The sequence below is a fragment of the Pelophylax lessonae genome, assembly GCF_965119305.1.
Source record: "Pelophylax lessonae genome assembly, chromosome: 3".
Classification (NCBI taxonomy): Eukaryota; Metazoa; Chordata; class Amphibia; order Anura; family Ranidae; genus Pelophylax; species Pelophylax lessonae.
The window spans coordinates 393455018-393474529 of record NC_138770.1 but is presented as its reverse complement, the minus strand read 5'-3'; the positions used below and the strand labels follow the sequence as shown (position 1 = coordinate 393474529).

The 19512-nt window shown below is 42.7% G+C and overlaps 1 protein-coding gene across 1 annotated transcript in view; it reads left to right on the top strand.

The window, feature by feature from the left end:
* The window catches only part of SEC63 (SEC63 homolog, protein translocation regulator), a 105901-nt gene extending 86928 nt beyond the window's left edge, over positions 1-18973 (top strand). The window contains exons 20-21 of the mRNA XM_082249927.1: positions 14960-15064; positions 17422-18973. Coding sequence (XP_082106053.1) covers positions 14960-15064; positions 17422-17562 — 246 coding nt within the window. The 3' untranslated portion in view covers positions 17563-18973. The remainder of the gene's footprint in view (positions 1-14959; positions 15065-17421) is intronic.
* The last annotated feature ends 539 nt before the right edge of the window (positions 18974-19512 follow it).

Below are 19512 nucleotides of genomic sequence, written 5' to 3'. Positions count from 1 at the left end.
GCATGGTGGTGGCAGCATCATGCTGTGGGGGTGTTTTTCAGCTGCAGGGACAGGACGACTGGTTGCAATCAAGGGAAAGATGAATGCGGCCAAGTACAGGGATATCATGGACAAAAACCTTCTCCAGAGTGCTCTGGACCTCAGACTGGGCCAAAGGTTTACCTTCCAACAAGACAATGACCCTAAGCACACAGCTAAAATAACGAAGGAGTGGCTTCACAACAACTCCGTGACTGTTCTTGAATGTCCCAGCCAGAGCCCTGACTTAAACCCAATTGAGCATCTCTGGAGAGACCTAAAAATGGCTGTCCACCAACGTTTACCATCCAACCTGACAGAACTGGAGAGGATCTGCAAGGAGGCATGGCAGAGGATCCCCAAATCCAGGTGTGAAAGACTTGTTGCATCTTTCCCAAAAAGACTCCTGGCTGTATTAGATCAAAAGGGGGCTTCTACTAAATACTGAGCAAAGGGTCTGAATACTTAGGACCATGTGATATTTCAGTTTTTCTTTTTTAATAAATCTGCAACAATGTCAACAATTCTGTGTTTTTCTGTCAGTATGGGGTGCTATGTGTACATTCATGAGGAAGAAGAATGAACCTAAATGATTTTAGCAAATGGCTGCAATATAACAAAGAGTGAAAAATTTAAGGGGGTCTGAATACTTTCCGTACCCACTGTATTTGTGCTCCTGTGTTTGTGCTGGAAGCGACACTGAGACCCATCTGTTACTGACAGCTCAGATTCTTGTCCTAACGTTCGTGTGATCACTGTGATTTAGCTAATCATAGTGATCACTACTGTGAAGACCTGCTCCAGTGCTGTCTCTCCTCTGTGAAGAGGAAATTATACATTGCTTCTTTTCTTCCTCTCTAGAGGAGAAGTCTGTAAAAATAAAGTCTGTTGAAAAACAAACAAAAAAAAAAGGTGTAAGGCCCCTTTCACATGGGACGTACTCTGTTCCGATCAGCTCCCAGATCCCTTGTTGAGCAGAGCGTGTGGATGACAGGTCCGTGTCTGCTCAGTTTATGCAGAGGGAACACGGACAGAGCCCACTCTACTCTATTGGCGGCCTCTGATTCGATCCCCCTACATGGAGAACTGATCCCCTTTTTGTTTTTATCGGATTGGAGGCAGGTGTAATTGGACACATGTCAGTTTAGACGTGGCAGCCCATAGAGCAGAATGAACCATCTGATCAGGTCCCCCTGAAAAACTGACAGGCAGACCTGATCGGAACAGTCGGGTAAAAGGAGCCGAAGCCCTTGTTCATATTGACTTCGGCTTTGAAATCGTGCCACTTCATCTGAAATCACACAATTTTAAAGCTGTAAGTCAGTGCAACTTCTGGTGCGACTTGGAAGATATCTGTGCGGCTTCATGCACATATGTCTATGCAAGTCGCTCCCGAAATCGCCAAAGTAGTGCAGGAACTACTTTTTTAAATTGATACGGCAACGCAAAGTTGCTGGCGCACCATTTGAACAATGCGATTGCCGGCTATAGGATGACAAGTTGCTCCATTGTGAAGGAGGGCTAAGTGATATTGTTTCAGTTAGTGTTGATCAGTGTATTTTAGATGGGGGGGAAAAAAGGTTAGTGATGTGGGACAAAAAGAATAGGAAATTCCATACTATTGTGTCTTGGCCCTACTATTGGTACAAAGAACAAATCATGCATATACGTACATACGTATATATGGTAATACTGCGATTGTCAGGTATAGGGGAATTTTGATTTGTTTGGCGATGAGTCATGGTAACGGCATGAAAATTTTCAGCTAAAACTTTTAAAACGTTTTTTACTATTTTGGCCCAGTTTTCCTTTGATAATAAAATTAAATGGGAAGATATCCGCTAACAACCACCAAAAAAAAGCAAAATCTGACCTAAAAAAGCAGGTATAATTTACCCAAGTACACAAAGTAGTTGCAAGAATATTTCGTTTTACTAAACCTTGTCAAAGTTTCAAAATTGAGTTTGAGCAGTAAAGTGATTGTAAAGGCTTTTTTTTTTTGTGTCCTAAAATAAAAAAATAGGCTTATACTTGCGTGCTCTGTGCTTTAGTATTGCATAGAATGGCTTCTTGCCTCCTCTTCTAGGGTCCCCTGCCAGAGCTCTCCTCTCCTGCTGTTCTCCATGTGCCCCCGCACCGGGCTGTGTTCACCCAAAGACACACATCGCAGCTCGGAACCACTCCCTCTTCACAGGAATTAATTGACAGCAGCAGGAGCTAATGGTTCCGCTGCTCTTAATCTGTTCTGTAAGAAAAGGAAGAGACCAGGCACAGTGCTGGATCAAGAGCGGCTAAGGTAAGTATTATGGTTTAGAAACCAGTGGTGGGACATCATTCACCTTAATTCAGAGAATAAATTATTGTAAAAAATGATTTAGGACTTTATAACCACTTTAAAGTGGTTGTAAACTAACTTTCGCTATTTTTTTTTTTTTTTTGTAAAAATAACAAACATACCTATACTTACCTGCTCTGTGCAATAATGTTTGCACAGAGCTGCCCCGATCCTCATCTTGTGGGGTTCCCTACTGGTACTCCAGGTTCCTCTTCACCGGGTGCCCCCACGGAAAGCCGCTTTCTCTGCATGCTCACTTCCTAGTCCTGCTCCCGTGTCACAGGATGTGATTGACAGCAGTGGGAGTCATGGCTCCTGCTGCTATCCATCTGAGAGACAGCTGCTGTAGCCCCTGTGCTCATGCACATAACTGGGTTGGATCGAGCTCGGGTAAGAAAAAGGGCGGGGGGTGGAGGTCTGGGGGGGGGGGGTGTCTAGCTGCAGCACAGAAGGTTTTTAGTCTTCATGCTTAGATAGCATTAAGGTGAAAAAAACTTGAGGCTTTAGAACCACTTTTAAGGTTTTGTGTTTTTTACCTTGTTCATGAAGGGGTTAAATGAAACCCATTTAGCTCCAAAGTCGGTATAAAATTTATACACAACCATCAGTATGTTGTCTTATATTATTAATTATGTTACCATTTTATTCTGCAGCCGGGTGTAATTTCCTAAAACTGACAATTGGCCTTCCTTATGGCTTTGGAAGCACAGTGGAAATTCTGTACATTGTTTGTTTATTTTCAGTGTTCCCAGAAATCCTATTCCATGCACATGTGGGGTTGGCTAATTGCTTTTTCCAGAGGTCTTTGCAGAATGTGCGGTAAAATTTCAAGTATCAAAACGCTGTCGTTAAAGCTGAACTCTGCTCAAAATAAAACTTTAGTTAATTATAGTCTTCACTAGCCACAGAGGATATGTGTGCACCAAATGTCTTTGCAAACCTAGTTCTTGTAAAAAGTAGTGGTGACAGCATCACTATACTGCACCCCTTGTGCAGAGAGCAGGATTATTGAAGGGACCCAGCAGGTCTGCCCTCTACAGGCTGCCTTTAGAAAACTACAGGAGGTGAGTAATTACAAGGCCAGTCACCCTGCACAAGGAGAGAAGGCAGCAGTGGCTGGTCTTAGTGCCCGTTCACACCAGAACGCATTCCAAACTGACTAGGTGTGCAATCTAGTGCGGGTGTCAATAGATTCTTAAGGACACCTCAAACATAGTTTGCATGGTACCACAGCATCATGCAATCTGGTTTCAGTGCATTTTTAAAAGTAGTGCATGCACTACTTTTGGTGCAAGATTCATTCAGATGAATAGGCTGAAAATCGCATTGAATCGCAGAGTAACACGGAACGCATTCTTGTGAAATTCCGATGTGAATAGACAGGAAGCTGTTGGGCAGAGGCAGTTTCACACTGGATATGCCGCACATATATGGAAGAAATACATAAAGCAAGATTCTAATAAAATTGTACCAAGATTAAAGTAAAATTACACATCTTTTCTTGTATTAAAAAAAAAAAAAAAATCTGAGTTTAGCTTTCAATCTGCATCATTGAGCCTGTTTTTGATATGGCCACGTATTTTACTCCGCTACTGAGATTCCAAGATTGTCTTACAATACTGGAACAAATTAGGTATTCGTAGCAGGCAGGCCCTCCTAAAGGCTGAGAAAATTACAGGAAAAACAAAAGTAGGTAAGAAGAATTTAAAATATGTAAAAGTGAACTGGAATGCATTTTGTAGCAGTAAAAATGGAGATAAGCTTTAATGTTGCCAGCAACAGCTACTACTACTAATAGGAAATTAAAGTATTACTCAGGCTATCCTGAGTAGCCACCATAGTGGTCAAAAAAAGAGGGCTGAGAAAAGGGGGGGACTTTAAGGGTACCACTTGTTGTCAATGATGATCAATCAGTTATAAAAATATTCAAATTTTATTGAGAATAAAATCAACAAAGAATTATTAAAGAAAAAAAAGACAAGACCTATAGAATTAATGGATAACAACATTCAAAAGATCAGTGATACATTTTATGTCATAGGTAGCTCTAAATGACTAGACCGGATATGTCACCGGTTTCAATCCACATAACAGCGCCTAACATGTTTCGCCAATGCTTCCTCAGGGGCGTGTAGCTGCAGCGGAGATGGTCATAAAGGTACTACATTAAAACATGTTACATATATAATTTTAACACAGAAATCATTGTGTGAGTTCACCAGAAAGCCCAGCACCACCACACCAGCTAGGGTCACCACTCTAGGGTCCCAACACCGTGAGATACCCATGAGGTCCGGAAAAAGAGCCCAAAAACTTTCTGGCGGAACTAGTGCGGGAGCTGATAGTAGATTAAAGAGGGAGAAAAGGAATTGAATAAAGTAGCTCTAGTAAATAGCTCTAGTACATAGTCCAATTCATCTTATGTATTCATGGAATTTTGATAAAAGGTATAATAAAATATATTTCTCTATCGCTCATTGACAGACGTAGTCCTCGGTGATACAGCACCTTCGGGTTATGTTGCCTCCACAGGAGCAGGACTAGACAGGAAATTAAAATGCTCTGGCCACACCCTAGGGGCAGTCCCAGAGGGTATATCCTCTCGCTCTCTGCCTCAGCAAATCAGTTATTTTCTGTCTAGTTAGGAGTAAGGACCTAGATACCTTGCTGGGATCTTCGGTCCTGGCAAGATTTTTTTCTTAAAAGATTTTTTAGACAGCTTTTTTTTTCTCCAGTGTTCCTGTGAGATCTTCAAGCAAGAAAGCTGAACTGGGCGACGGGCTGGATGTTGAGATCCGGTGGTCACCCCAGTTCAGCCTACGAGCGCGTGCAGGCCATAGCTCCGCGCTGGGTCGGCCGCGACAAAGTCCCATTAAGGGACTGACCCCGCGAGTTAAAACGTCTCGCTGAAACGCCAAAGACCACGAGTCACGGCGTCCGTATCGGTCGACAGCCCTCCCGCCCCGGTGGAGAGGGGTACTGTCAGGAGTTGGTGCCCGCCTGGTTCCGGTATGGTGAGTAGTATGTTCCCCCTTTTCCCCTGACGGGTCTTGTGGTGAACGCGGGCCCCTCTCTGTATGGTAAGATAGAGTCCCCCTCTATCCTATAACATGACACAGATCCCCCTACTTTGAGTGTGATTTTATGTGCAAAGAGCCAGGAGGCTTGGTTTGGGAGCTAACAATCTAATTGTATACATGTTTAAAACATTGTAATCAGTGGCATTCTGGGAATCTTACTGTGATAAGAATAAGGTACCTACCAGTCAGAAGCCACGGACATGTAGACTGCCTTCCTAAATCAGATCTCCAGCTATAAGCAGGCCTTCCGAACGGCCATGCGGTCCGCCAGGGCCGGTACCGCCAACCACGCCAAATCCCCATGCAGAGAGAGTGTTGTGTGCCCTGCAGCACACCGCTATTCGGTACAGGCCGCCGCCATTTTTATTTGCTGGATTGCACGAGCCGCCATTTTGGCGTAGCCTCGTGTCTCCAGCATGGGGGCGGCCATGTTTGAGGTGATCCAAACACCTCGTGGAGCTAGGGGAGGCGCCGGAAGGCGTGCAGAGGGGCGGAGCCGCCTCCTTTCTTCCTGGGCAGCCAGCCAAAAGACTTCCTGTTTGTCAAGACAGCGCTGTACCTGTTGCAGTTAAACTCTGAGCATCAAGTGGTGAGCCTGGGGGTCTATCTCTCTCTCTCTCTCTCGATCGATAGGGATCCCTAGCAGGTAACACTAAGGGGCTTTTGTGGCGCTGGGGGTCTGAAAAAAAAAAAAAGTTTTTTATTTTTGAATTATATTATCCAGGAAGCTACTGGAATAATCATGGACCCTGCCACACATATTCCCCCACCTGTTTCCCTCGAGGGGGCCACGGGACCCGCCGGTGCACAGAGTGTAGAGGCATTTACAGCAATTTTGGAGTCTATGGTGGCTCGGGTGGAGGCGGCCTGTCAGGGACGAGGGTCAAGGAAGCGACCCCCGCCTACCCCTATACTATCTGACACCTCTGACTCAGATTCAGAGATGGTCACTGCAGTTGCAGCTCCCTCTGCAAGGGCTGTTACCTCAGGTAAAGCTCCCTCAGACAGTGAGGAGGACGTTTCTTCTCCCGCTATAATTCAGGAAGAAGCATTGGTGGACGCACTAGTTGTGGCAGTGCAGGAAACCTTAAAACTTGAGGTTTTACCAGCAGAAGCAACTGAAACAGAGATTCCTTTTGGTACTAACAAGCCCATCAAAACGGTGAAGGTTTTTCCTGTACCCAAGTGTTTTGGTAATAAGATTAAAGGAGAATGGGAGCATTCTAAACGTACCTTTACTATTTCCAAGCGTATTGCTAGACGCTATCCGTTTTAGGAATCCATCATTAAGAAATGGACGGTACCACCAGTGGTGGATCCACCTATTTCCAGGCTGAATAAAGCCACGGTTATCCCAGTGGCGGACACTTCGTCCTTTAAGGATCCGGTGGATCGAAAGATGGAAGCAGAGTCCCGCACTATCTTCTCTCTGATAGGGTCAGCATTTAGACCAGTAATTGTTATTGGTCTAGTTTCCCAGACACTTACGGAATGGGCGAGAATGGTACGCCAAGACCTTAGGGGAAAAGATATTCCCCAGGAGACATCTGATTTGATGGAACAGATTATACAAGGGCTACAGTTTATCTGTGACGCAGCCTTGGACACTACTCCCCTATTAGGGCATGCATCTATGTCAGCGGTTATCCTCAGACGTGTGCTGTGGTTAAAATGCTGGTCAGCTGACCTAGGTTCCAAAAAGACCTTGACAAATCTCCCCTTTCAGGGGAATCGTCTATTTGGGGCCACCCTAGATGAAATCATTAAGGATGCTACTAAGGACAAGAGCACTTTTTTGCCACAGGCTGCTAAAGCTAAGGGACCTCGCAACAAGCGAGGACCTTTCTTTACCGCCCATAAAGGGCGCCCGGCTGGAACAAGCGGGAAAGGCAAGACTCCTCCAGGAGGGTTCAAGAAGGGCTGGTCGGACAAACAGAGGACCAACTCAGCCAAACCCGAAGCAAAGGAGTACACAGCCTGAAGGTGCGCCCCCACCCGGTTTCAGGGTGGGGGGACGTTTTCACCGGTATTCAGGACATTAGATCGAGCATCAACTACTACTACCGGTGCGATTCTTCCCTTCCAACATTTAAGTACTACAGGGAGCGGTGGTCACCGTTCCCTGAATAGATCTTTTCCTTTACCTTTTCCTAAGATTAGTCCCAATTCCCCACAGGAATCGGATCTGGTTGACCAGACAGGCCAAGAAGCCTCTAGTCGGGTGACTTCGGTCCCTGAGGTTCAACCAGAAAAGATCACCCTTCCTGATAGGAATCAGGTATCTGATAAATGTGTGGGAACAGAAAACGACCAGACTTTCTCGGATGGTCGGGGCCAGATAGCTCTAGGGACGCCTGGTTCAGATCCAATCAGGGCCAGTGGTCCTAGAAATTCTAGGCTGGCCTCGTCAAGCCGGCCTGGCCGACTTGGACATGCTAGTCGCAGACGTTCCGTGGGAACTTCGTCTCAGGGAGTGTCTGTGGTCTCAAGGACCAATTTACCATCGTGCTTTACAGTCGCTGGTTTTAATGGCCTGGCCATTGAGACCCAAGTACTGAAGGACAGAGGTTTGTCTGCTTCAGTCATTCCTACCCTTATTAAAGCAAGGAAAGCGACTTCCAGCAAGGTCTATTATCACACATGGAAGACTTATATTGCGTGGTGCGAATCTTTAGGATTTCCTCCACGTACCTATTCGGTGACTCGAATATTGGCTTTTTTGCAACAAGGGGTTGAGCAGAAGCTAGCCTTGAGCACCATCAAGGGTCAAGTTTCAGCATTAGCAATCTTCTTTCAGAAACCTTTAGCTACCAAGTCCTTGGTGCGGAATTTCATCCAGGGGGTGCGGCACCTGGCTCCACCAGTCCGCGCGCCCTTACCGCCCTGGGATCTTAATTTAGTTTTGTCAGTTCTACAGAAACCTCCCTTTGAAAACATCAGGGAGATTCCCTTGCTTACTTTATCCCAGAAGGTGGCCTTCTTGGTGGCTATCACTTCTGCTCGCAGGGTGTCAGAACTGGCTGCATGATCATGCCAGTCCCCATACCTAGTGATTCATAGGGATAAGGTAGTACTTCATCCTAAGCCATCCTTTCGACCTAAGGTGGTTTCAGATTTTCATCTGAATGAAGATATTGTACTACCTTCCTTGTGTCCTCAGCCCAAGCATCATCAGGAACATGCGTTGCATTCCTTGGATGTGGTTCGGGCAATCAGGGTATACCTGAAAGCTACGGAATCATTCCGTAAGACGGATTCACTTTTTGTGATCACGGATGGCCCCAGAAAGGGTTTGCCTGCATCTGCCGCGACCATTGCCAAATGGATTAGACAGACGGTGGTACAGGCTTATTCTATTAGGGGTCAGAGTCCTCCGTTCCCTGTTAGGGCGCACTCCACTCGAGCGCTCAGTACCTCCTGGGCCTTTCGCCATCAGGCGTCAGTGGTCCAGGTATGTAAGGCGGCCACCTGGTCGTCGGTACATACCTTTACAAAATTCTATAAAATTGATGTGACGGCATCGGCGGATGCCTCATTTGGCCGCAAGGTTTTGCAGGCCGCAATTTGAGGAGACCGGTGGTCTACCTCAAGGGTTTTTTTCTGTTTGAAAAAAAAAAAAATAAATGTTTTCTTTTTTGTTGAGTCTCATCATTAAGGATGAGCATTGTAAACTTCTAGTTGGCACCGGTTGGGCCTTCTAGATTGGGATTTGATTTCCATTTTCCCACCCCTCATTTGTGATACTGCTCTGGGACGTCCCGAAGGTGCTGTATCACCGAGGACTACGTCTGTCAATGAGCGATAGAGAAAAATGGATTTTTGTAAAATCTTACCGTAAAATCCTTTTCTCTTAGCTCATTGACAGACGTAGTCCCCGCCCCTCTGTTTTTGAGTTGGGTTGGGTTAAAATCTCTAAAGACTGCTTTTTGACATAACTGATTTGCTGAGGCAGAGAGCGAGAGGATATACCCTCTGGGACTGCCCCTAGGGTGTGGCCAGAGCATTTTAATTTCCTGTCTAGTCCTGCTCCTGTGGAGGCAACATAACCCGAAGGTGCTGTATCACCGAGGACTACGTCTGTCAATGAGCTAAGAGAAAAGGATTTTACGGTAAGATTTTACAAAAATCCATTTTTTTGGAACTATATATACCTCCTTAACAAAATATCACGCTGTTCGATTCAATGCAGATATCCAGAGATACTAAAAACGTGGTGAGAGATGAGCCACGGGAGAGGATGGATGAATGCTTGGGTACACACACAAATAGTGTGTGTAATCCAGAAGCTGGTCAGGCATATAGCTAAAATATGGAAATTGTTTGAGTTATGAGTCACAGGCACATATCTGCATCAAATGATGACAGAGTTCGTTTTGAAATATAGACGTATAAAAAGTGTAACTATAGCACAGTTACTTACATATTAGATATATGCGTTTTTTTCACAAGGTTTCTTAATGAGACAAATAGCAAGTGGATGTGTGACAAAACACATGCAGATGCAGATAAGTGCCTGTGCCTTGTGTACAATTTTTTTTTTTTTTTTTTGGCACTGGAATGCTCTTCTAGTGTGAACTATGTCATTGGAGCCCATATAATTTACTTCCCATGCCTTTTTGATGCAGAAAAAAAACAATGCACGGCATGTGGTGTGACCATGCCCCAAATAGAGAAATATTTATTATTTATTGCTTTCTTAGAAGGTATGTTATTTTGGTGCCGTATTTGATGCACTGTATGCTACATGTACGTGATGTTTTTATGTGTGTGTATACAAGAATAGACGCATAGAGAAAAGTAGTGTGCTGTAGCTTTTTTTTTTCTTTCTTATTTTGTTTTCAATATCATGAGCTGTCATATGTTAATATGTGGCAACAACTAAACAAATCCAAGAAAGTACATTAGAAATGCACTTGTAATGTAATTAACAGTGTTGCCTTTTGGTCTGGTGCCAAACTGTTGTTTTAGATGTTTGTGGATATATAATGTATAATATGCACAGGTTTTAAATGTTCATACTTTCCAGAAATGCATACGTTTGTGCATGGGCTAGTCATTGGCCTGCCACCTTCAAGAGAACTGGACACTGATGAACAGAAAAAGCCAGCCTCAATATAACCTATATGTGATATAATAATAACCGCGCTAGTGGAAATGACACAAAAATAGCTGCAACTTCAAGTGTGACCACACCCTTAACCAAATACAAATAAAACAAGTCGCGCTAATCAAACCATAAATGAAAGTCCTTGTACCAACTGATAGGTAAAGAAAAATTGTGATCAAAGTAGTCTCTAGCCAAATAAAAATCTATAATAGTCCAAATTTGGTGTGAAAAAATGATGTGTTGTGATAATTGATGACAATCCAAACTCCCTTATGGTAATGTGCTTACTAGAACGTGTAGTAAATGAAGCAGGGTTCAAATCAGGATCTCAACAACTTGATTGTGAATATCAATGGTTAAACTCCCGGAAGTGAATGGCGTGGAGTCCAGAATTAAAGGTCAAATAGGCAGAGGTGTAGATAAAGTGTGAACCAACACTCAAACTTCTAAATACTCATTACCACAAAGAAAAATAATGTAGGCTTGTGCAGCAAAAAGCAGACAAAGTAATCCTCCACCGATAAGAGAGCCCCTTACCGAACTGCGGTATAAACACTAGTGTGGTATGAAGAAATAGGAATGGTAGGCTCCAACAGGCAGGACAGATCCACCACCACCACCGATGAATATGTCCCTTACCAGACTGAGGTAATGATTCACATTGGATATCCAGGGGTCAGATAGATGATGGATGCTCCCACCGGAATACTCCCACCGAAAAAAGCCCCCAATGTATCAAGGACATGAAAGGGAAAGAGGCGCCAACGTAACAAAAATGTATTGCACAAAGGTTAAACGGTTCAATATAACCTGCTCTTCTTCTTCTTTTTTTTTTTTTTTTCCTTTTTCTAGTAGGATGGGTATCTGTTCTCTGCTCTACTGTCTAACCTAGGGGTCCTCAAACTTTTTAAACAGGGGGCCAGTTCACGGTCCCTCAGACACTGTTGGGGGCCGGACTATAGTTTGAAAAAAAATATGAACAAATTAAATGCAGAGAGACCATCGTGCCCCCTTTCACATGCAGAGAGACCATCGTGCCCCCTTTCACATGCAGAGAGACCATCGTGCCCCCTTTCACATGCAGAGAGACCATCGTGCCCCCTTTCAATGCAGAGAGACCATCGTGCCCCCTTTCAATGCACAGAGACCAGCATGCCCCCCCCTTTCAATGCACAGAGACCAGCGTGCCCCCCCTTTCAATGCAGAGAGATCAGCGTGCCCCCCCTTTCAATGCAGGGAGATCAGCGTGCCGTGCCCCCTTCAATGCAGAGACCAGTCAGTGCACTTACCTGCAGCGGCGGCGGAGTCTCCTCGAGTCCTCCCGCCTCCTCCTCGGCCAATGGCATGAGTTCGCCTTTCGGGTCTGAGACCTGCTTCCTGATTGGCCAGGAGGAGGATCCGTGTGACAATAGCGAATTTTATTTCACTATTGTCACACAAATGGGCGGGCTAGGGCGCAGTGCTCTGCAAAAAGCTCTGGAAAAAAAATACATCCCGGCCGGCGGGCCTGGTTCAGGACCCTGGCGGGCCGTAGTTTGAGGACCTCTGGTCTAACCCTTTTGCTTTCCTTTTTTTTTTTTTTTGGTTTTCAGCATTCAAAATTGACTTTTCTTTAGTCATGATTCCTCTACAATATGAGTTCTCTTTACGCAACTATCCAGATTCCTCGGCAATGGCTTTGGAGGCCGTACTTGAACACTGCTGGACAGGATGATTGCAGGACTATCCTGGAATGTGACCTACAGGCACTGGGCACTACATTATGGTGCTTCCTAGACCTGAATATACTGGTTACGTTTCCCAAAGAAACACAGAGGACAGTCCTACTGTCCCAAGTGACCTTGGCCCATACTCGCCTGTTTTTTCTAGGGCCGTTCACCCTTCTGGTATCCCTAAACAGAACTGATATCTGTGCCGTTATCGCATTATCAGGGCCTCCCCATGTTCATAGATACTTTCATGTCCACTATAGTCGTCTTAATTATTTTTGTGCAGTTGCTGGAGCATTTTGCTCACACAGGCACTAAACACACTCCAGCTCCATCGCCTGCAGAGTCTGTCTCCAACTCTCTTGAGCCCATTAATAATTCTGGGCCTTTGGACTGTGGCAGTGGAGGCGGGGAGGAGGCAGACCAGCGGAGTTTCACTTTTTGGGTGGAGCTCCGCTTTAAGCACTTCACTGACAGGAAGGGGAATTCTTTCCTTTGATCCCAGTTTGAACTGGTCTCTCCTCTGTTGACAGTAACTTTGATCCGTGAAAGCATGTCAGAATAGATAAAATCTCATAGAGTGACTGGATTGCATATGTTTGGAGCCTTGTACGTTAGTTGTGATGGCTTCTGCCTCTGATCATGATGTTCAGCCTCTGAACATTTTTCCTGCAAATGTGCAGGGGACTCTGGTTAGGTGTGTAGAACACTGGCGAGACATCTAAGGAACAACTCATTTTTTACCCTTCAAGAGATGTTGCCTCTTTGGACATGCTCTTAACACTTAGCATGCCACTCGGCCTGCTAACCCTCTGTTAAGCCTTCCGCAATAAGGTGCGATTTGTTCATCTAGATGCATTTTCGGGTGCTGTGCCGTGCCCCTAACTGGGACCTGATCCATCATGGTTTTTCAAATACACCTCTTTCTACATGATATACTGGGCTATATGTCCACCCTAGTGTTTTTTCTTGGCATGTCCATTGTGGCACACTGAGAATGGCCTTCCTTGAAGAGGTTCAACTGATCTTAACTGTGTGGTCTTTCTTAGAGACATTGCATTACCTTCTGGCTCCCTTCAACCTGTAATCTCCATCCCAGAAACAGAGGATTGTGCCCTATCTTCTGCATGACATGCCCTGTGTTTCCTTGGATTGACAGCATACCGCTCACATTGGAATCCTGCTGCAGGTACTCCCTGTTTGGGACAGTATATGCCCAGGGCCCCTTATGTCACCTGATCATCTGCATTTAGGCTTTCCTACTGGCGCTGATCCATAGCCTCTTAAGATCCCTTCTTCAGTCCGGTTATTAAGCTGGTAAATGTTCTGTGCAGTTTGGATAAAGTACCTGCTTCTCACTTCATGGCTGTGGTTGCTAGTTGGACCAGGGCAGTTGAGATGACTTTAGGTTCCATGTTCTGAGTCAGGCAGACTAATCCTGCAGGGGTTTCTTTCAGGCCCCAGCAACAACTGCCAGGTGTTAGGTCTTGCCCATCCTCCTGCCTTCTGATATTACCTGCACCAGCCTGAAGGGGGGGGGGGGGGTAGAGGTACTCTCTACTTTGTATATCTCCTAGAGAAAGTGGATGTCTGGCCAGGCATCTTTATTCTTTTTGGGGGCATTGCTTTCAAGTGTCAAAAAGTATAAAGCTTGGGCCTTTTCACCCATAGATTTTGATCATAGGAAAAGTGATCTCGTTGTTGACCATAGGAGGTTGTGTGGTCTTTCTCCCTCATCTCTTAGTTACATTGCTCTACCTTTTTGGTGTTTGTTTTGGATTGTGTCTTTCAACGTTTGTTTGCCAGTGTCCAGTGCCCCTGAAGGTGGAAGCATACTCCAACTGTTTCTGAATAGCTGTGTCTCTTATTAGACTTGAAGAGTTAGATGGTACAGTAAGCAAAACAATCATATATAATTTTCCCTCTTAATGATCAATTTTATTACACCATGGAGCAGCCTTTCATGACCTTTTAACCACAGAGGAACCCTTGAAAATGTTCATGTTTTGAGAAATCCTGCTAAACTATAGCTCAGTTTCACTGTACATTTGTGTGATCAGTAAGTTGAAGATAAAAAGGAATGCAAAAAAAAACAAAACACTGTTTAGTTGCAGGCTGGGTGAGGAAGCTTATGAGGGTAACTTTCATTTTAAGGTGAAAGTCCATTGTAAACTTTTCATATATAATTCTGCTTTTGTGATAATTGATAATGGTAACTGCGCTCCCAAAGTGACTTCAAACATCGATAAAATCACAAAAAAAATGTTAAATTATCACCAAATTGATTTAAAGGACTATAATTAGAAATATTACCCACATCAAAGTCCAAAATACATCCAGTTAAAGTGCAGTAAACATCCACTGTGAGTGAAGACAAAGTGATGTCCTTTCCACCAACATCTAAATGCACAGCACACTCACCAGACTTTATTTACCCCTATTACAGGGAGTCAAATACAGCAAAGTAGTAATTCCTGAATGTTCGCAGGCTGGTCACCGTATACCCGAATCACGATACTGCTAACATCCACCTAGATAGCAAACAGGCATTTCCAATGATTTTTATGCTGGATCTATAATTACTTTAATGCTATCTGGGTGAATGTTAGCAGTATCCGGATTCAGGTATTTATCGCATAATTCTGTTTTGAAATTCAATAGATGTACATATCTGTGTTGGTTTGTAATATATGATATATTTATTTTGTAGGTTGAGCTTAAATTCCCTGCACCTAGTAAACCTGGAAATTATCAATATACAATGTTTTTAAGGTCGGATTCTTATATGGGTTTGGATCAGATTAAACCTTTGAAGGTAAAGCAGTCTATTTTTTCATTTAAAACAGAGAATTAACTATAATATATGATAAGGTACACAATAAGTTTATTTTCAAACAAATTGCAAAGGTACACTTTTTAAAAATGTAGTTATGAAATGAATATGATTTCTCTATTATCCATTTGAGATTTTGGGTCATAGTTTGATGACAATTAGGAAACCAAGGGTTGTATTGCCACCTACAGGAGAAATGGGACATTAGGCATATAGAAAACTGAGGTCCAGCCCCCTTGAGGCTATAGCCCCTCCCACCTCACCCCTGCTCATTTTTGCTTAGCATCTACTTTTTTTCTGCTATTAGCAGCTACTAGTAGATTCAGGCTGGTTTTTGGATATCCTGAAAGTCTTTCCAGTTAGCCAAGAATGCAGGTTTTCCCAGGTCATGAAGTATACTGGTGTTCTCTCTGCAATGGTCCTGCATTCTGCAGTGAAAACCCATCTGTGTTCTTGTTAGCAAAGTACTGTGTTTCAGGTCACTCCAGGATATCTGGGGATTCCTTGCAGAGTTATTGTTACCAGAGCTGTGACAGTTCACCTATGCCTAAATGACCAGTGTTAATTAATGCTGAGTTGTCAGTTTTAGAATATTTTTGTTGGGTGAGCAGAAGCTAGTGGAGGGATAGTCTGAGAGGGGTAGCAGTCATTGAACAGTTGGTAAAGTGGATAAGTCTAGCAGCAGCATTCACAATTGACTGAAAGGCCTATGTAAAGGTAAGCCAGAAAAGAGGGAGTTGCGGTAGTCGAGGCAAGAGATGGCCAGGTAGTGAATAAGAAGCTTTGTGGTGTCGATGGTTCAAAAGGGGTGTATTTTGGAGATGTTGCAGAGGTTGAGACGGCAAGATTTGGACAGTGTTGTAAAAAAATATACCAGAGTATATTCCCCGCGCCAAGGGTATAAATGGTATATGGATAAGGGGAATAAAGGAATAAATTATGTATGTATATTGGATAAAGTGAATGGTGCAGCAACAGCTATAGGTGGTAAATGGAAATAAAAGGGATTAGCTCTTGGGACAAAAAGCTAACTACAGCGCTTGCTGAATAATGGTTTATGATCTCAAATATATACCCCAATGGTTATATTAGTGACTGTATGAGTAATAAAGAGCAAATAAATCAATCAATCATAGTGACAAACAATGTTAAATAAATAATAAAACGTGACTGGTCATATATAAAGAATCCAATAGATTTATTAAAGTGACTTTAGTGCTCAAAATGATCAAAAGTCCTTAGTGACTGTGTGGTTCAGCGTTTTCAAAGGTGCAAGTGCTCAAACATGAGTGTCCATATAATTCAGTGACATCAATCCGTTCTGCAGTGATTTGTGGGTAGATGAAATTACTTACCAGAACCAGTGGGTCCTATATGCTTTACAGCACTAGGACCTTTCGTGCTTTGGTGCCCCCGGGCTGGGATGGGTTCCCCCTTCTTTCCTCTGGGCTGGTCTGGACTGGTACCTGGCTTCTCATCACACCATGGTATTGGCCATTTATAAAAGGAAAAAAGAAGCTCCAGATAGTGCAGTATCACTAAGAATAGTTTATTACCCATTAATGGGTTAAAAGGTATAGGAATGCACAAATAAGACAAGCAGTGGTGGTCAGTGGTCGGCTGCTGCGGGCTGCGCGTCCTCTCTGCAGAGTGGCGAGCGGTGCTCCCTGCTTGCATTCCAACTGACTGACGTAATGCCGCTATGCATTCCAAACTTGTCTATTGGACTCTTTTTATATATGACCAGTCACGTTTTATTATTTATTTAACATTGTTTGTCACTATGATTTAATTATTTGCTATTTATTATTCATACAGTCACTAATATAACCATTGGGGTATATATTTGATATCATTAACCATTATTCAGCAAGCGCTGTAGTTAGCTTTTTGTCCCAAGAGCTAATCCCTTTTATAAGATTTGGACAGTGATTGAATGTGGGGCCAAAAGTAGAGTTCAGGATTACACTGAACACCCTGGCAGCAAAATAACCCTGAGTTGCTTAATTATTATCAAGCTGATGAATACAACATATTGACACCTCAAAAGTCCCCTATTTGTCTATTGAGACACAGTTTGACAATACAAAACAGTCACCAAAGAGAAAATGTTTTTTTACATTGAGTACAAAAGTCCTTTTGTTGTGCTACTTTTATGTTTTCCGTTTGACTAACTTTGCTTATTTTGGCCTAGATTATAGTCCATGTTGGGCTTTTATTTACCTTACATATGGCCACCGTGCCACAAGCCTGCTTTTAAGAAAACATTTCTCTAACAAATTGCGCAAAGTTCTCTCATCAAGCATTGTATAGAGCTAACGGTCTGCTCATTTTCATAGCTGGAGGTTCATGAAGCTAAACCAGTACCAGAAAATCACCCACAGTGGGATTCTACCATAGAAGGTGACGATGACCAAGGAGACAGTGAAGGCTTTGAAGAAAGCTATGAAGAAGAGGAGGAAGATGAGGAAGATGATTAAACAAAGAGGCAAAGAAAGGACTTCTCAGATTTGCACATGGTCATCTATTGGATATTGCAGCTATTCCATTCACCAGAGCCACAGCCTAGAAGTTTTTCAGAAAGTCAGTTTTAGTTGGTGTTTTGTATTGTTTGGCTTTACTCAAACAGACCCTTGCTTTGGGTTAAGGCCTAATGGATTTCTAAAGCCATTTAGTGGCCTTGGCTCATTTAAAAACATCTGTTTTGTTAAATTACAATGTCTGCGGTCAAAAACTGCTCATTTTTGCACATCTAGAGATCTTTTAAAATCTCTCCTGAGTTTAATCCAGAACTTGATTAAATTGATAATTCCGTTTCAGTTGCGTTTTTCTCCTCCATCCTCTGACTTATTTCATTTTATTTATTTTTTTCTTTGGTGAAACATTCCACCAAAAATGTATATTGCCAGGGTGTTTATATAGTATATAACACTAATACAATGTTTGAAAATATTTTCTTTTTGAGAAAAAAAAAAAAAAATCATTTTAGCAGACAAAATATTTATCATTACCACTAGCAAGTCAATGCAAATAGAGATTAGGTAAAAGAGTGGCTCTACAGGTAATGGGACCACAAGTGGCCGGAATGTTTGTGGTCTTGATGCAAAGATATTTTTTATCTTAAGCTGTAAGTGAGGGGCTAAATACTTCTGGAAAGTGTTATCAAGTGGATAAGATATTGATTTGTGGCTGTAATAAGAAAAGATACACCAGCCTTCATCATGGGGGATGTGATATTTTTAAATTATGTATAAAAGAAAAAAAAAAGAAAAAAAATATTACTTTTATGACCTCTTAGTCTTCAGATCAGTGCCAAGCTCCTCTGTCTGTCCTGATGCTGTGACATCTACATCTGGAACATTTGTGCAATTTTGTTTTCTGTGTAGGTTCACTTGGCTTTCTACTGAGAATTTGAGAGGGCTACACAGACATGGTTAGCTTGTATAATACTCAATAAACCAGTACACCATTGATGACTGTTTTGCCTTTGTAATAGTGTGTACCTCTTTTGGCCTTCCATTGAGGGAATAATTTTCTAAATATTTGCTATTAAACTGTATATAATTAGCATTTCAGGTGGTCTGTGATCCTGTATAACATACCTGTTACACTGAGACAGGTTTTTCATATTGCCGAAATGGGAATTATTCAGTTATAACTGTAAAAGATAGGAGTCAAACTTTCTTAGAAGAGAAATTGTATTGTTCCTGTGTTGCACACATCTATGGAACTTGTGGCAAGTCACATGCACTTTTTGCCCATTTAATTTTAGTGGGCAGACTCGATTTAAAAAAAATGCCATGTTTTTAAAATGGGTTGTCACTTTAAATGCAAAATGCATTGCGAAAGTCTTTGTAATGCAATAGTTGTGAATAAAATTTCAGAGGTTAACTGGTACTTGTTTGTTATTATTAAGTGCCAGAAGAGGATTATCAAGGTAGGTGTATTGGGCTTCAGTTACCTATTCAGTGCAAATGATGGCTGCTTCTTGTTTAACCATTTGAGTTCCTGGGCCTTTTTCCCCCTAATCACCTTCAGCTCCAGAGCATTTTTTTTTTTTTTTTTCATTTCAGTGATGTCTCCTTTCTGCACTATTTACCCTTGGTATATGTAGTCTACCTAATCTATTATACATTGAGGGTTTTTTCATGACAAATATGGCTTTAACTTAGTAACCGATCTGAATACAAATCTTTTTTTCTCCTTGTTTATTGGAAACAAATGGCAAACAATTAGAACAAATGCATTTCAGGTATTTTTTTTCTATAGCAAGTTTTTGTAATATGCAAACCCCAAAAATGTGCACCAAAATATCATCTAAAAAGTCTGTGGAATAACCTATCACACTAGTGCGACATATGTTTCAAAGCAGAAAGTTCAACATTAACATATGCATTTTATTTTAGGAGAGCTTTATTCTCTATTTGATT